Below are 14,676 nucleotides of genomic sequence, written 5' to 3'. Positions count from 1 at the left end.
CTCTGAAAGGAACCAGGAAATGCAGCAAACACCACAGCCTCGGTCTCCATCCTGTCCGGTATCCGATGGCTGACAATAGTTAGAAGCAGCTGCAAGATTTGTTCAGTTGCTAATTATAGAATGTTGTGTTTAGTAAACTTACTGAGAGGCTGTTGGTTTCTAGAAGGAGTATGAGTGATGATTTACTGTTTGTATCTGATATGATTGACTTCTGAGCAGAAGGGGAGGTGTGAAGAGGTGGGATGCTGTAGGAGGCCTGTAGAGGTCCCTCCCAGCCCATGTTTGCATGACTGGTGTTTCTAAAAAGGAAATTCCTTTTCTCATTTATTGTTACTTGGGCCCTGCAGATGCTTTGCCTGCTCCATTTCTTTTCTGGTACAAGTAGCACAGACACTTTTCCTGTTGGTGTATGGACTTGTCACCGATGTCCCAGCAAAACCTGCTGTACAGTAGTATGTGTGAGCAGGGGCAGGGCTTCGGTCAGGAAGTCCCCTTGTGTTTCTCCTTCACTGGCTTCTCTGGACAAGACTCCTAAAGCACTGTTCTGTCTGCTGGCAAGCTGCTTTATTGTGACTTGCTTGTGATGCTGGTATCTGAACGCCTGAGGTGAACTGTTACCTTGGGAAACAAGGAGCATCCATTTTGTATCGTGCAAGGGAGGGAAAGGAGTGGTGGGATAGTGGTGATGTTAAATGAATCATCAAGCTAAACTCATTAAATGCTTTTCTTCTTTCACCCTCATGTCTTGTTGACCTTAATCAGGGTTCTGATCTATTCAGCAACTGTACTATGAGGGCCTCACCAGGACAGGGGTTATGAGAGATGGCACTTGGGCACTTGTCTCCAGAGCTGGGTGCTCAGGTTTGCCCTGAGGTGAGAGAAGAGGTTTCCCACAGAACTGCTGCTGACCCAGTTTTCTTCTCCTGTCATAGCCTTTCTTTAGGCTCCTGAACCTGCGCAGGCTGGGTCTGAGCGACAATGAAATCCAGAGACTTCCCCCTGAGGTTGCCAACTTCATGCAGCTGGTGGAACTGGACATCTCCCGTAATGGTAAGGTCAAAGCTGAATGGGGAGTGGGTGCCCCACAGCCCTGCTTCTCTCTGTGGGGTAGCAGTGGCCTGTGTGCTCAAGCTGTGGAGGAGGCACTGCCCTTTCACAGTCCAGTAGGAATCTACCAGGGGTCCTGAGCTCTGAGAACGTGGTTGTTTTACTGTGTCTTAGGCATTCACCAGTACCAGGTGTCCCATTTTTCATGTGACAGGCAGTTATCAGGCCTCTTTTTTAATTTCATGTATTTTTTCCAGACATCCCAGAAATTCCTGAAAGCATCAAATTCTGCAAATCCTTGGAAATCGCAGACTTCAGTGGGAATCCTCTCTCCAGGTAGGAAGGCATATGCATCCCTTTTGTCCAGCTGTGACTGGGAGCTGACATTGCTCCTTCCCCATCACTTTCTCTGGTCTTCATCCTGTAAATGTCTTCCCCTGCAGTCAAGGCTTAGGAATGCCTTGTCTTGGCTAGGACCTGCAGGTGGAACACTCAGCATGGGGAGGAGCTGGTGTGTGCTTCCTCTTCTGCCTGGCCTGTGGCATGGGGTGATGAGCCTTTAGTCATGCTCTTGCTGTCGGTGTGGACAGTGAGGGCTTCTGCCCTCTTGGAATGAGCTTGTTAGTCCCTCCCCACCTCTTGACCCTTGTGCACAAACCAGAAAGGATGTGGACTCATTGTACTACAGAGGGGTAGAGAAAGGCCTGCACACTCTCCTCTTCCCCCTCCTCTGTCCCTTTTTGCCCCGTCTTACTGATAACTTAGGATGGCCATCCTTTGAGCTTGGTGTTTGGTTGCTTTCACTGATACCTCAACACCCAGAGCCATGGCCAAGAGCAGGGCGCTCTGCCTTGTCTCTTCAGTCTGCTGTCTTTACAGCTCTTGATCCATCATGTTTTGGAAATTGCAGCGTGGTTCCTGTGCCTTGGTGAACCGTGCTTTTGGGCATTGTCTGCCAAGGTCCTTGGAGATGCCAGTCTGGGCCTTCTGGGATCTTAAGGGGGCCTACAAGAAAGCTTGGGAGGGACTTTTTAGGCTATCGGGTAACGACAGGACTGGGGGTAATGGGGCAAAGCTGGCAGTGGGTAGATTCAGACTGGCCGTGAGGAAGAAGTTCTTCACCATGAGAGTGGTGAGACCCTGGAATGGGTTGCCCAGGGAGGGGGTTGAGGCCCCATCCCTGGGGGTCTTTAAGGCCAGGCTGGAGGAGGCTCTGGGCAGCCTGATCTAGTGGGAGGTGTCCCTGCTCATGGCAGAGGGGTTGGAACTGGGGGATCCTTGGGGTCCCTTCCAACCCTGACAGATTCTGATCTGTTTTAACAGAGGACTTTAGAGCCCTAATGGCTTAATGGTTGGACTTGATGATCTTAAAGGTCTCTTCCAACCTAAAGGATTCTATGATTCTACCTACCCTTTGCGTTCACTGCCCAACTCACCCCTTAACTAGAGTTAACTCTCTGGCTCCCTCTGGTGGTGCCAGGCGCTGCCAGAAGGGGATGAGCTCAGCTGGTGAGAGTCCCTGTACCACAGAACAAGTAGTGCTTCTACTCTAGGAGTTACTTGTCAGAGTATTTTTGGCCCAGAGCTGTAAGATATGTTGTGAGCAGTGGGGCAGGGAGCTCTAGGACCTGCCTGGGAGCAGCAAAGGATTTCTCCCTTTTGTGGGTCTTTCCCTGTTTTATTGCCCCTTGGAGCTGCTGTTGTGATGATCCTCCTTGGTCCCAGGGAATGCTGCTGTGTCATCTGCAGAGGTGTCCTTAGGTGGGCATTTGGGTTACTTGGTGGCCCTCCGTGCTTTCAAGTCTAAAAGATCACGTGGTGTGATTTACTCTGGGATTTGTGCTTGAGTGCTGCAGAGCCGAGCTGGCACACTGGGGCAGCTATGACTGTGGTGCAAGGGAGTGCTGTTGTCCTGGAAACGGGGCATAACCTGCACCAGGAGCCAGGGTCAGAGTTGGTTCCTGCTCTCCTCCTTCCCATGTGTAGATACCAGTTGGGATAAGACTGGCTTTTGGGGAATTTAAGTGAGGAATTTAGGGCTCATTCTGTGCACAGATAACGACGTTTTGTCCTGTCATGCTTTCACAGGCTGCCCGAGGGATTCACACAGCTTCGGAGCCTGGGCCATTTGGCCTTGAATGACGTGTCCCTGCAGAGCCTCCCCAATGACATTGGGAAGTGAGTATGCCCCTGTTCCTCACAGCGGGGAGGAGGGTTGGGGTGGGGACAGCACGCTGCTGGGCTGGTGACACTAGCAGAACGTGGGGGGGAAGAGTGTGCCACCCCAGTTCCAGCTGGCTGCTGTGCTGAATGTCCTGTGGGAGCACCTCTAAGCATTGTTCTTGTTAAAAGACAAACCCTTTTGAAAAGGTTCCATCCCTGGTCTCAGCTGCACCTCCTGCTCTGTGGTTGTTGGCACAGGCCAGGAGCACATCCAGGCTCCTCAAACCCTCTGTGTTTCCTTACTTCTGAGTGCCCGTCTGCCCCGCGCCGCCCCGGCACAGCCCGTCGATGGCGCTGACGTGACGTGTGCTGCTCGCCGGGGGCAAGGCCGAGCCCCAGGGGTGCAGTGCCCCTCCCGTGGGATTTGGCTTCCTGCATATCAGGGCTTTTACCTTTTTGGGCAGACTGTCCTGTGTGTGATACCATGTCTCCTTGTCCTGAGTTTGGGCACAGTGTTGTTTCCCCATGAATCTGCAGCAAGCAGTCGCCTTCATCGGAAGTCATTTAAGATCCCCTTGTTGTTTGTTTCCCTGTCACCTCCATTCGTGTGTGCGCTCCTGCGTCCGTGCCGGTGGTGAGGGGTGGTCCCAAGGGAAGGGATATGAGATCTCCTGGTATCCCTGGAGCCCTATTCAGTGAATCTGGCTTTCTCGATCCCTTTTCTCTTGCAGTTTGGCAAACCTGGTGACTTTGGAGCTACGTGAGAACCTGCTAAAGACTCTCCCCACGTGAGTGTCTGTCTGGTGGCTTCAGGAGTCTCCTGCCTGATCCTTCTTACTGATTCCACAGGGACTTGATGTTTCTGTAGTACAGGCTCTAGCACTTCGCTGGGGAGGTCTCAAGGCTTTGCATAGATTAACTGCATCTTGCTGGATTTCTGTAAGCTGGGGTGATGAGGTAAAGAGACAGTCCAGGGCTGAAGAGCAGGGAAGGACGTTCAGAGTCTGTACTCGGCCTCCATACCAGGATTGATTTGGAACAGACAGGGTTCCACAGGAGGGATGCCAGAATTGGTGAGAACCAGTTTTCCTGGAGAGGTGGAGCAGGTGACAGATGCTTTTGGAACAATGGACTGTCGTGGGTATAGGAAGAGCTCCGCACGCAGAGCAGCTCGTAATTCACAGGGCAGCAGAATACAGCTGAAAATACATTTTGCTTCTGACATCTGTTTCCCTGGGGTTCCCTTCTGATTGTCCTGGATGAGTGGCGTGTGGGTGTGGGTGGGGTAACGGGCTTTCCTGCAGCAGCCAGACAATGAGCCAGCAAGGGAGAAGAGGTAAGTCTTGTTAAATGTTCTGGAGCATTAGGGCCAGAGATGAATTCCTGGTAGAGGATCTGGTTGGGGCAGCTGATGCCATCAGGTAGATAGGATGTGGAGAACTAATGAGTCTGTACATTAGCCTCTGGTTTGGAGCCCGCAAGCGTCGTTTGTTGAGGTTTCTAACCCACGTTAGCTCTGTCAGCTTGTTTTCTGCCTGCTTATCCATCCAGTTGATGAGTCCTTCAGTCTTCCTTGAATTTAGATTGGAAGGGATTCTACTTGACTTCTTTTTGTCTAGCAGTGTTTTAGGGCCACACAGCCTCCTCGGTGAACACGTGAAGTGTGCAGCTGTTGTCACCTTGCCATTCATGGCAGGTATTCTGTGTGGCTCCCTGTCCTCCCCCCTCATTCCTCTGCTTTATTTAAATAAGAGGGCAAAGGAGGCAGCTGATGATAGCATCCAAGCAAGGCTTGGAGTCCCTAAGCAATTAGGGGTTTAGTCTTGCTCCTTCTGTGATGGCTGTGCCTCCCACACTGCGAGATGTTGCATTTGCTCAAGCACGTGCTCTTCCTGCTGGTTATTTTCCTCTAGGATCTGCAAGCAAAGGCTTTATGGCAGCAGTCCCATTCCCTTGTAGGATCCATGTGTCAGCTTTGACCCAGAGGACAGGACTCTTCCAAAAAGAGCTGAAAGAGTCTGCCCTGGCCAGCTCTGAGGCCTCTCATCTGGTGATGACACTGTAGACACGTAGTTCAGGTTAACACTGTTGTCTTGTCTCTGATGCCAAAGTCACTGGATCACATCAGTGTTAACACCTTGGAAGAACTTGCTTTTCCTCTGTAGCATGAATATTTTCATAGCCTGGCCCAGGCAAGGGGCCAGATCTCTTTTATTGCTTTCTCAGATTTGCAGCCCCCGTCTTCCTTATTTTGGGTGGCACTGAGATGCAAGGTACTCTTTCCAAAGAAATAGAGTGATTTCTGCACTAGGACAGTTTGGTAGGAAGAGGTTAAGAGGAACTGAAGACTATCCTTGCTGGGGAATTGGGCAGGGCTGAGATGGAGTGTGAGGTGAGAGGCAGACACCCCTGTCTGGGGCAGTGGCAGTTTGAGCTGGTAGGATAGGACTGAGAGCTGAGGGCACATGAACACCTGGGCAGTGTCAGAAGAACCGAGGTCCTGCTGATGTGGGGTTGCAGATTGCGGCCTTTTGGATCACTGGGTCATGATGTGCTTGGCCATCAGGGCACACCCTTGGACCACAGGAGCAGACAGGCTTTGGTTCCCATGGAGGCTTCTCACAGCATCTTGTCTAGTGAGCTTCTTGTCTGTATGTCTTGACTTGTTCTGAGGCACTGTGCCAGTGTTGTCTTTCCCTTTCTCCTAAGCACCATGGACATCCTCTTTGGGGAAACTGAGGTTGTTATTTTCATTCCTGATCTCCCTGCAGATGTGCTCCCCCTGCCCCCAAAATGTGTTGTCCTCTGCTGACTCTTTCCTGTTGTCTGTTACTCTGTGCCCAGATCCCCATCTTGCTACAAGACTGGGTGACATTGTGAAGGTGTCATGGGTTTGCTCAAAGAGTATTTTATGGTGGGATGGGGAGAAGGCAGATTGGTTACAGTGGGAACTGGTTGCTCTGGGAATGCTGGTGCTGCTGAAACCAGTTCCCTGGTGCAGATGTCTGGCCTGGAGAAGGTACCAACCCCCTAAACTGCTCGGCTCAGAGGCACTATGACAAGGTCAGGATTGTCCCACCTGGTTTAGGAGTTATTAAAAATGGTGTAATTTGTGAGATGCGTGTCCCAGATGCTAACCTTCCATTCTTTCTTTCTTTTTCTTCCTTTTTTTTTTTTTTTCCCCCCCTCTCTCTTCCCTCCTCTACTCTCTGTATCTTGCAGTTCACTCTCCTTCCTTGTCAAGTTAGAACAGTTGGATCTTGGTGGCAATGACCTGGAAATACTGGTAGGTGAGGGATGGTGGGGAGGGAATGTGGGTGGTTGGCAGGGGCAGAACCCTGTACCTCTGTGGAAGCAAGCAGATTTTCTCCTGCAGTGCAAAGAAGCAGACCCGCGGGTTGTTTGGGAAGATTCTGATCTGCTCACTGTGGCCTAGTCATTGTTCCCAGCTTCATGTTGTCTTCATGTGTTGGTCCTTGTGTCTTTCTTCCTATTGTTCTCATGTAAAACTTGCTCTGCCCTTTCCAAGCACTTTTGCTCAGGGATGTTAATTTTTGCTATCACCCGCTAAGGATCTTTCCTGTACAATGAGACTCTGGTACTTCTGTGTTGCTCTGCCCCCAGCTGCTGTTTTTCACTTCTGCTGTGCCAGCTTTCTGCCTTCCTCCTGCCTGGTTTGGTTTCTCTGCTGCAGAGTGCAGGAACCCTTCCAGTTGTTCCAGGCACGGGGGATTGTGTGCCCCCTGGCCTGGGCACCTCCACGGGGGGCTCTGAGCGTGAGTGTGCTGAGAGCCAGGGCACAGTCTTGAGATTCAGCTTCTCTTGATGTTCAGGGACATCCAGTGATGTTTCAATTCTGCAGCTGTGGATGAAGCTGTTACTGAAGACATTCAAGGTCACACTTGATGGAGCTCTGAGCAATCTCACCTAGTTGGGAATGTCCCTGCTTACTGCAGTGGGGTTGGACTAGATTACCTTTTGAGGTTCCTTCCAACTCAAAGTGTTCTATGATTCTATGAATCCTGCTCTTCATGTTCTGGGACGCTTTTTGGCAGAAACTGTCTAAATTGGGAGGTAGAGGAGTTTGTGCAGCTCGCTGTACCCAAGGCTGAAGCTTGCTTGTGAGCACTTCTGTGATGCTTGAACTGCACTCCTGTGGTGCATTAGCTCCGAGCCCAAATGCTGGGTGGGATGGGCTGTTTGTGGAGCAGTGTGATGAGGGCGTGTCTGCCGATGCTGGTGGTGCTGCTACATCATGTTGAGTTGGCCAGCGTTTCCCAAATGTTTCTTCTCATGTATGAGAGGAGGAAGAGAAAAAAGACTCATTTATTCTGTAAGGCCAGAATTCCCAAAACTGTTTAGTTCTGGTCTTGCCTGGTACCAGACAGACCTTGCTGTTGTCTTCCACATTTCCTGCAGCTTGTATGGCACCCCAGCCATTTCCCAACACGTGCTGCTGTTCCGTGGCACACCAACACGTTTGCTTCCTGAACGGGTGGGTGAATGGTTCTGGGAGGTGTGAAGGTAACAGCAGTGTCTGGCTTTGCAGAGGCGTGGCGTGGTCTGTAGCCTCCTGGAGCAGCTTCTCCCCTGTGGTGGGGGCTGATGCTGTCACTGTCCTGCTCTCTTACAGCCAGACACGCTGGGAGCGCTGCCAAACCTGCGCGAGCTTTGGCTGGACCGGAACCAGCTCTCAGCCCTGCCTCCAGTGAGTACCTGGTCAGGGCTGTGGCTTCACCACCGCTCTGCTCCCTGCCTCGGCTGCTCCCTCAAGCCATCCTGTCTCCTTTCTGATCCTAGGAGCTGGGCAATCTCCGCCGCTTGGTCTGTCTGGATGTGTCCGAGAACAAGCTGGAGCAGTTGCCCAATGAGGTCAGCGGGCTGGTAGCACTGACGGACTTGCTCCTGTCACAGAACCTGTTGGAATGCATTCCAGATGGGATTGGTGAGTACTGTGCAGGACCTCACTGCCCAGGCAGTGCTGCTGGTCGGGAGGCTTCAGGCAAGAGTGTTTGTAACGAGCTGTTAGGGCTTGGTGGACATAGTCACAAGAGTTGGGTGAAGAAGCAGTAGGTGATGCTGGTGAGCAGAACTCTACAGGATACACTCAGGTTCTTGATCTGTGTCATGCGTGGGTGAAACCTGTGAAGGTGCATGGTGGGAAGAAGGGCAGTGCCTACATTGTTAGGTTTTACACAGTCCCCTGCGGGAGGCGTTTTGGCCAGAAGAATGTAGCACAGCATCGTTATCTCCGTGGCACAGTTCACACCTTGCTTGTTGCCCTGGCCAGGTCAGCTGAAGCAGCTCTCCATCCTCAAGGTGGACCAGAACCGGTTGACAGAGGTGACAGAGTCAATTGGGGACTGTGAAAATCTGTCAGAACTCATCTTGACAGAGAACATGCTGACAGTAAGTATACCAGCAGCCACTCTGCCTCTCCTGTGCGGTTCGGTTTATCCACGTGCCAGGGATCTCCCATCTTCTGGCCTCTGAGCCACATTCCTGACCATGCTCCAGCTGCTGTCCCTTCAGCTGCTTTGATGCACAGTTTCACTGAGCTCACAGGCTCTGGAGAAGACCCTGGTGGAAGCTCCTTTTTCTTGCTGTTCTTTTTTCCTCTGATAAACTCTTGGATGCAGCTCTAGGACAGCCAGTCCTGAAGCCCATCCTGTCTGGTGGGAGCAGGACTACAGCAGAAGCTGCCTTTGGGGAGGGGCCATGGAGTGGTGTCATTTAAAATGGCCCTTCTCCAAACTGCTCATGATTTGATTGTTAAAACAAATATTTGGAACAGACAGATGAACAGGAAAAAAATCATGACCAGTGTTATTTGGAGTATGCTGTGCTGAGGTGAAGAGTTGGTGTGGAACAGGCTGTGAACCTGAGGGGAAATTGGGCCCAAACCTGTAGTGAGAACTTGGTTGCGGATGAGGCTGTTGGGACAGAAGGCAGCTTTTTGTCCCCAGGTAGAGGAGTTTATACTTTTATACCTTTATCCTGCTGCTCTTGCCTTCTGCAACTACGGAATCATCTCCCTCCCAGGCCTTACCGAAGTCCCTGGGCAAGCTGGCCAAGCTGACGAACCTGAACGTGGATCGGAACCGGCTGACGTCACTGCCGGCCGAGATCGGGGGCTGCGCCAGCCTGAACGTGCTGTCCCTGCGCGACAACCGCCTGGCCCTCCTGCCCCCCGAGCTCGCCAGCACCACCGAGCTCCACGTCCTGGATGTGGCTGGGAACAGGTCAGCAGCAGGAAGGGTCAGCAGGCTTCTCGGCAGGCAGGGCTGCTGGGAAGGAGCAGCGTGGGCTGCGCCCTGCTGTGTTTTGGGAGACGCTGGGTCTGTGCTGATCCCAGGGTCCACAGTTTGGAGGAGCCCAGGGGGGGCTGCTTAAGGCTCTGCAAGGAGGACGTGTCTGTCTCAAGCTTTCCCTGTTAAGTCATTCTTGTTGCTTGAATCCAGGGTAGCACTAGCTCAGGAGTATGGGGGCATTTTCCGTGTGTGAAATAAAGAGGAGGGGAAGCCCCCGGTCCCCTTCCTGCAGGTTTTGTAGCTCTGTTACCAGTCCTCGGGTGGGCGGTGCCAGAGCCTTGTTTGTGGTGTGCATGGCCCCAGGGTTGCTCTGAAGAGCCTGCAAACTTGAGCTGCTGTTCCTTATGGGGTAGGAGGGCTTGTGGCAGCTGGAAGCTGAGGGCATCGCTCTTTGGAGCACTCCCTGGTTGATGGTCCACAGGAGTGTAACCCTTCTGTCTTCAGACCCCTTTTCAAAGCTTGCTGTTGTCACAGTTGATGGGAATTGTCCTCTGCTAAAAGCTGGTGAGGGTGGGTCGCTGGGGTCCAGCCTGTGGCTGTGGCAGGGCCGTGTGGATCCAGCTCGAGCAGCTGCTGCAGCATGTACTGGAGTGGGGGGTCCTGCAGTGGCCTGGCTCCGTCCTTCTCCGGGGCAGGTGGGGCAGTCTGGAGCCGAGCGGAGGTTCCCTCATGACCAGGCCAGTTTAACCAGCAGTTCTCCTTTTCTTTGGCAGACTGCAGAACCTGCCATTTGCTTTGACAAATCTGAACCTGAAAGCCCTGTGGCTGGCAGAAAATCAGTCCCAGCCCATGCTGAAATTCCAAACCGAAGATGATGAAAAGACAGGAGAAAAAGTTCTCACTTGTTACCTGCTTCCCCAGCAGCCCTCTCCAAGCCTAGGTAAGAGACCATGGATGCTGTCTGCAGGATTGTGAGCTCTGCAGAGCGCTGTAGAGAAGAGGCCTTGAACCTCCCTCTCTGCCTGGTTGGACTGTTCTTCATTACAGTGATTCCTGTAGCAGAATTAGGCTCCCAAATGGCTGGTGGCAACTTTCCAAGGCAGAGATGGTTAAAACGGAGAAACTGCTTCTCTGCCAGGTGGTAAAGAAGCTGCAGCCTGGTCTTGAAGTTTACTGCTTTGATCTATTGACCCCATAGTTCACTATCTGTTAGGTTTGCTTCCTGTCATGATGATATTCTTGTGCCAATACTTCTCACTCCTGTTTTAATCCTGCCTTTTTCCTTAGTTCTTGGTGAGCAGTACTAGAACTGAACCACTCAGGTCCTTTCGTAGAAGCTGCTGTAGAACTGTTGGGAGATGTACAAGAGGTGACAAGATCTGGAGGCTACATCCTTTGTCCTCAAGTGCTCTGTGGTTTGATGCCATAAGCTGATAGAACAGAAGCATGCTCATGGTTTGAGAACTCTCTCTTATCCAACCCTGCTCAATCAGAAAGTAGCTGTGTTGTCTTTCTCCCCAGAGAATCTTCTGCAGAACAGTGTGGACGAGAGCTGGACGGACACCAACCTCAACAGGGTCAGTGTGATTCAGTTCCTGGATGAACCCAAAGTAGATGATGAAGAGGAGTCTGGAGCTGAGAGACGGGTAAGAAGAAGAGTTCCTGGAGGCTTGTTAGCTCCCTGTGGAGACACAGGCACAGTCTGAAGCTTTTCCTGAAAATGGGAGCTGTTGTGGTGTTCATCTTTCACCCTGTAATACTGCTGCAGGCATGTACTATAATTTTTGCAGTCCAAAGGGCATTTGGTGCCCTGAGGAGACAAGTGGGTATAGAAGAGAATTCACTGAGGATGTCTCCTGGGAGTTGATCTGTGAGGGCTGACCTGCCTGTGGAGCATTCAGGGAGCCCAGGCATCCTGACAGCAGTCAGGGCTGGAGTTCAGCTGGAGAAGAGCTGTACAGCCAAGCTTGAAACAGGCAGTCTCCACCCCTCCAAGCGTGGAGCCAGATGCAAGCCTGTGCTGTGGAGCATCCTGTTACTGAAGTAGCTATAGACTGTAGACAGCCTCAAAATCCCTGGAATATCATTTTGCTTTAATTGCAGATGCAGGTGGGAGGATAAAAGTTTCAGCTTTCATCACTCTGTTAGTTTCTTATCTCCTGCAGGACTTTTTTTCCGTTTTTAACTTATGGAGAGAGACTCTTTTGAGATCCGGGTCTGTCTAATAAACTGCATTTGCACCTGTCCTTGCAGCACATATATGCTGCTGGTGCTGCTGGTGTCGGGAGGTTTCGTGTGTTGATTTTTTTTTTTTTTTTTTTATAGTTTTAGACATTAATTTTAGAATACTGTTCTTATTGCCTCAAAGGTGGGATGGAATTAGCTAAGCATCACAAATTCTGGTAGCATATGGACTTGTCAGCCATGTTAAGAAACCCCAGAGGGATTAAGGTGTGTTCTTCAGGTCGTTCTGTGTGGACAGCTCAATGTTTACTGAGCCTGAGGCACAACCTAAAACTCCCCTTGTCTCTAAATCCTGGCAGTCCCTCTGTCAGAAGGAGAGCAGGGTGGTGCCCGAGGGTGAGCTCTGAGGGGTGTTCTCAGGCTCCCTTTCTTTCACTGCTGCGGGCTGCAGCAGTGCAGAGGCCCAGGCCAGGCCCTGCAGCGCGATGCTCTGGTCCGGTGCCAGCAGGGCCGGGGGAGGCTGGCACGAGGGGTTCTCCGGGGTGGCTCAGTCCTGAGGCGTGTGCTGGTGGAGCTCTGAGCCCCCTGGCACTGGCCCCCTTCCTTCGGCAGGGCTTGCAGCGCAGGGCGACCCCCCACCCCAGCGAGCTGAAGGTCATGAAGAAGGTGATTGAAGTCCGGCGCGGTGAGGTGCACGCTGCGAAGCCTGACCCGGAGCTGAGCTCGCCCAACTCCCAGGTGAGTCCTGCTGCCTCAGAAGGGGGTGACCACAGGGAACACGGAGCAGGCTGGGGAGTGGGCTGGGCTGAAAGAGCCTGCTTTTGGGAAAGATTGGAAGGGGCTGAGCACGGGTTGCCTGGATTCCAAGGGATGGAATCTGCCTTGGGGTGTCAGCTGGGGCCACTGAGATAAAGCAGGAGATGCAACCAGGAGAGCAGCATAAGAGGAACTGTGTGCACTGGTGCCACTTGTGGCATAACACAGGGAGAAGGAGAGGGAGCTCTGGTATTTCCAGTAAAGAGTGATGGGAACGGAGCACTCAGAGGCGGCGTCTTTCTGCCCAGGTGTGATACTAAGAATAATGCCTCCACAGATGGTGGAGCAGGGGTGGACCTAGCTGAGCTGTAGCAGGCTTGGCAGGGAAAGCAGCGGGCGGGCTGCAGAAAAAGCTGCTTCTTGGTGCTGGATCATACCCTGCCTCGTACCAGCTACGCTGCCTTGTTCCATTTGCTGCTTTGGTTTCCATCTTGACGTTTACAATCATCTTCTCAGGAGAAGAGGCTGAGCGCCATGTCGAACCGCAGCGAGGACTCCCACCTTTCCAACAGCACTGCCTCTGCTGACGTGAGGGCAGAGGAGCAGCGGGAGGAGGGGCAGAGGAGCTGGCCAAACGGGCAAGTGTCCGAGATGAAGGAGCTAGAGAAGGAGGCAAAGCCCAGAGCTGAAGAGGAGCATAAGGAAGCTGCCAACCAGGAAGAAGAAGATGTGGAAGTAGAATACAATGAGGTAGGAGTCTAGGAACTGCAGCAGGGTCATGATAAAAAGTGAAGGACTTGAAAGTTTCAGAGCAAATGGTAAGTGGTTGTGCAGGGTGAGATTTGGGCATCACTGGAGGCAAACACACGCCATGGAAGAAGCCAAGTGAGAGGAGGGACTCGGGCAGCCTGGGAGAGCGGGGTCCATGCACAGTGTAGGGGCCAGGCAGGAATGGTGGGAAAACCAAGGTTACAGGTATGAGTGCTCCCAGTCCCTGGAGCTGACAGAAGTAGTGTCTGGGTGAAAGGTTGATGCAGAGAAAGGTGAGCTTGGTGACATTTGGAGGGGTGTTCCCACACCTTTAGCGCACAGGCGGTGGTGGCGGCTTTGCCAGGGGGTGGGGGAACAGCAGCTGCCTGCACAGCCTGAGCTGCAGCTGGGGCCTGAGGGTCACAGCCTTCCTGGGGCTTTGCCGTTGTAGCCGACTGTACACTTTGCTGAGGACACGCTAATACGGAGTGAGGATGAGGATGAAGATGAAGAGCGACCATTCCCAGTGGAGAAGCAGAGGCTTATCCGCAAGGACACACCCCATTATAAGAAACACTTTAAGATAACAAAACTGCCCAAGCCAGAGGCAGTGGTGGCCCTCCTGCAGGGGCTGAACAGCGATGGAGTCCCCAAGGAGGAAGAGGAGTTAGGAGGCTGCAATAACAATGCTGAGGCCGAGGATCAGGAGGAAGCATGGGATGAGGATGACAGAAAGAATGGAGCTTTATCTGCTCAGCCGTCAGTGAAGGTAAGGTCTTGTGGGGAGGGGGGTGGGCAGAGGGGTGCCAGACCTCCCTTCTGCTCCCTTGAACTACCAGCCAGGTTGATGTGGTAGCAGTGAAAACCTTGGCAAGAGGCTCCAGCACTTCAGGAGAGACGTGCTCGGGCTCCTGTGGTTGTCCAAGAGCTGTGCCGTGTTGCTGACATCTGACTCCTTGCTCTGTGTCCAGATTATTGCACCCTCCCCATGACGTGTGACACTGTATTCTGTGCTGCAGAGCTGTTCTTCTAAACCATCACTGACAGGGTCTTCCAGTCCCTTAATGGCCTCCTCCTTGCTTGTCAGTTGTTGCACCTCGTTTGCCACAGGATGTGCTTTGTCCCTGGATGGATCTAACCTCAAGCTTGTGTTCAGGCTCACACTTGTCTCCCTGGGTCCTGGCGAGGAGCAGGGAGTGGGAGCAGAGAGGAGCAGGTGCCTTCCCCCAGTGCCACTCACCACCCACCCCAGTGCAGGTGCCATCTGGGGGAGCAGGCGATGGGATCCAGGGGAGCTGGAGCTCCGGAGTTTTGCCATCCCACGGGCCCTGGGGCTGTGAGGCGCCTCTCTGGTGATGCTGGGGGCTGGTGAGGTGGGAGGTTCTTGGCTCTACTTGGCTGAATCACCATGTTTGGTTAGGGACATGGAGATTCTTGCTTGAGGAAGATCCCCACAGTGGAGTGGGGATATACTGATGGGGAACACTGCATGAGTGAGGTTAGACCAGTTCTTGCTGAAGCTGGC

General features: G+C 52.6%; 1 protein-coding gene across 1 annotated transcript; it reads left to right on the top strand.

Annotated features, from left to right (window-relative positions):
• Window positions 1-932: 932 nt before the first annotated feature.
• On the top strand, window positions 933-13,920 carry LOC103771232 (protein scribble homolog; the record flags this gene model as incomplete). The annotated part of the gene is made up of 15 exons (XM_008938522.1): window positions 933-1,050; window positions 1,305-1,383; window positions 3,136-3,225; window positions 3,942-3,998; window positions 6,433-6,496; window positions 7,844-7,918; window positions 8,011-8,155; window positions 8,501-8,619; window positions 9,253-9,452; window positions 10,235-10,401; window positions 10,983-11,107; window positions 12,258-12,383; window positions 12,918-13,043; window positions 13,098-13,136; window positions 13,603-13,920. Coding segments are annotated over 15 exons (1,848 nt in total), but the record flags the coding sequence as incomplete, so codon positions are not given.
• Window positions 13,921-14,676: the final 756 nt, after the last annotated feature.

The sequence above is a fragment of the Merops nubicus genome, unplaced genomic scaffold (genome assembly GCF_000691845.1).
Source record: "Merops nubicus isolate BGI_N331 unplaced genomic scaffold, ASM69184v1 scaffold42064, whole genome shotgun sequence".
Classification (NCBI taxonomy): domain Eukaryota; kingdom Metazoa; phylum Chordata; class Aves; order Coraciiformes; family Meropidae; genus Merops; species Merops nubicus.
Note: the sequence above shows the minus strand (reverse complement) of the source record. Positions and strands in the feature narration are given on the sequence as shown.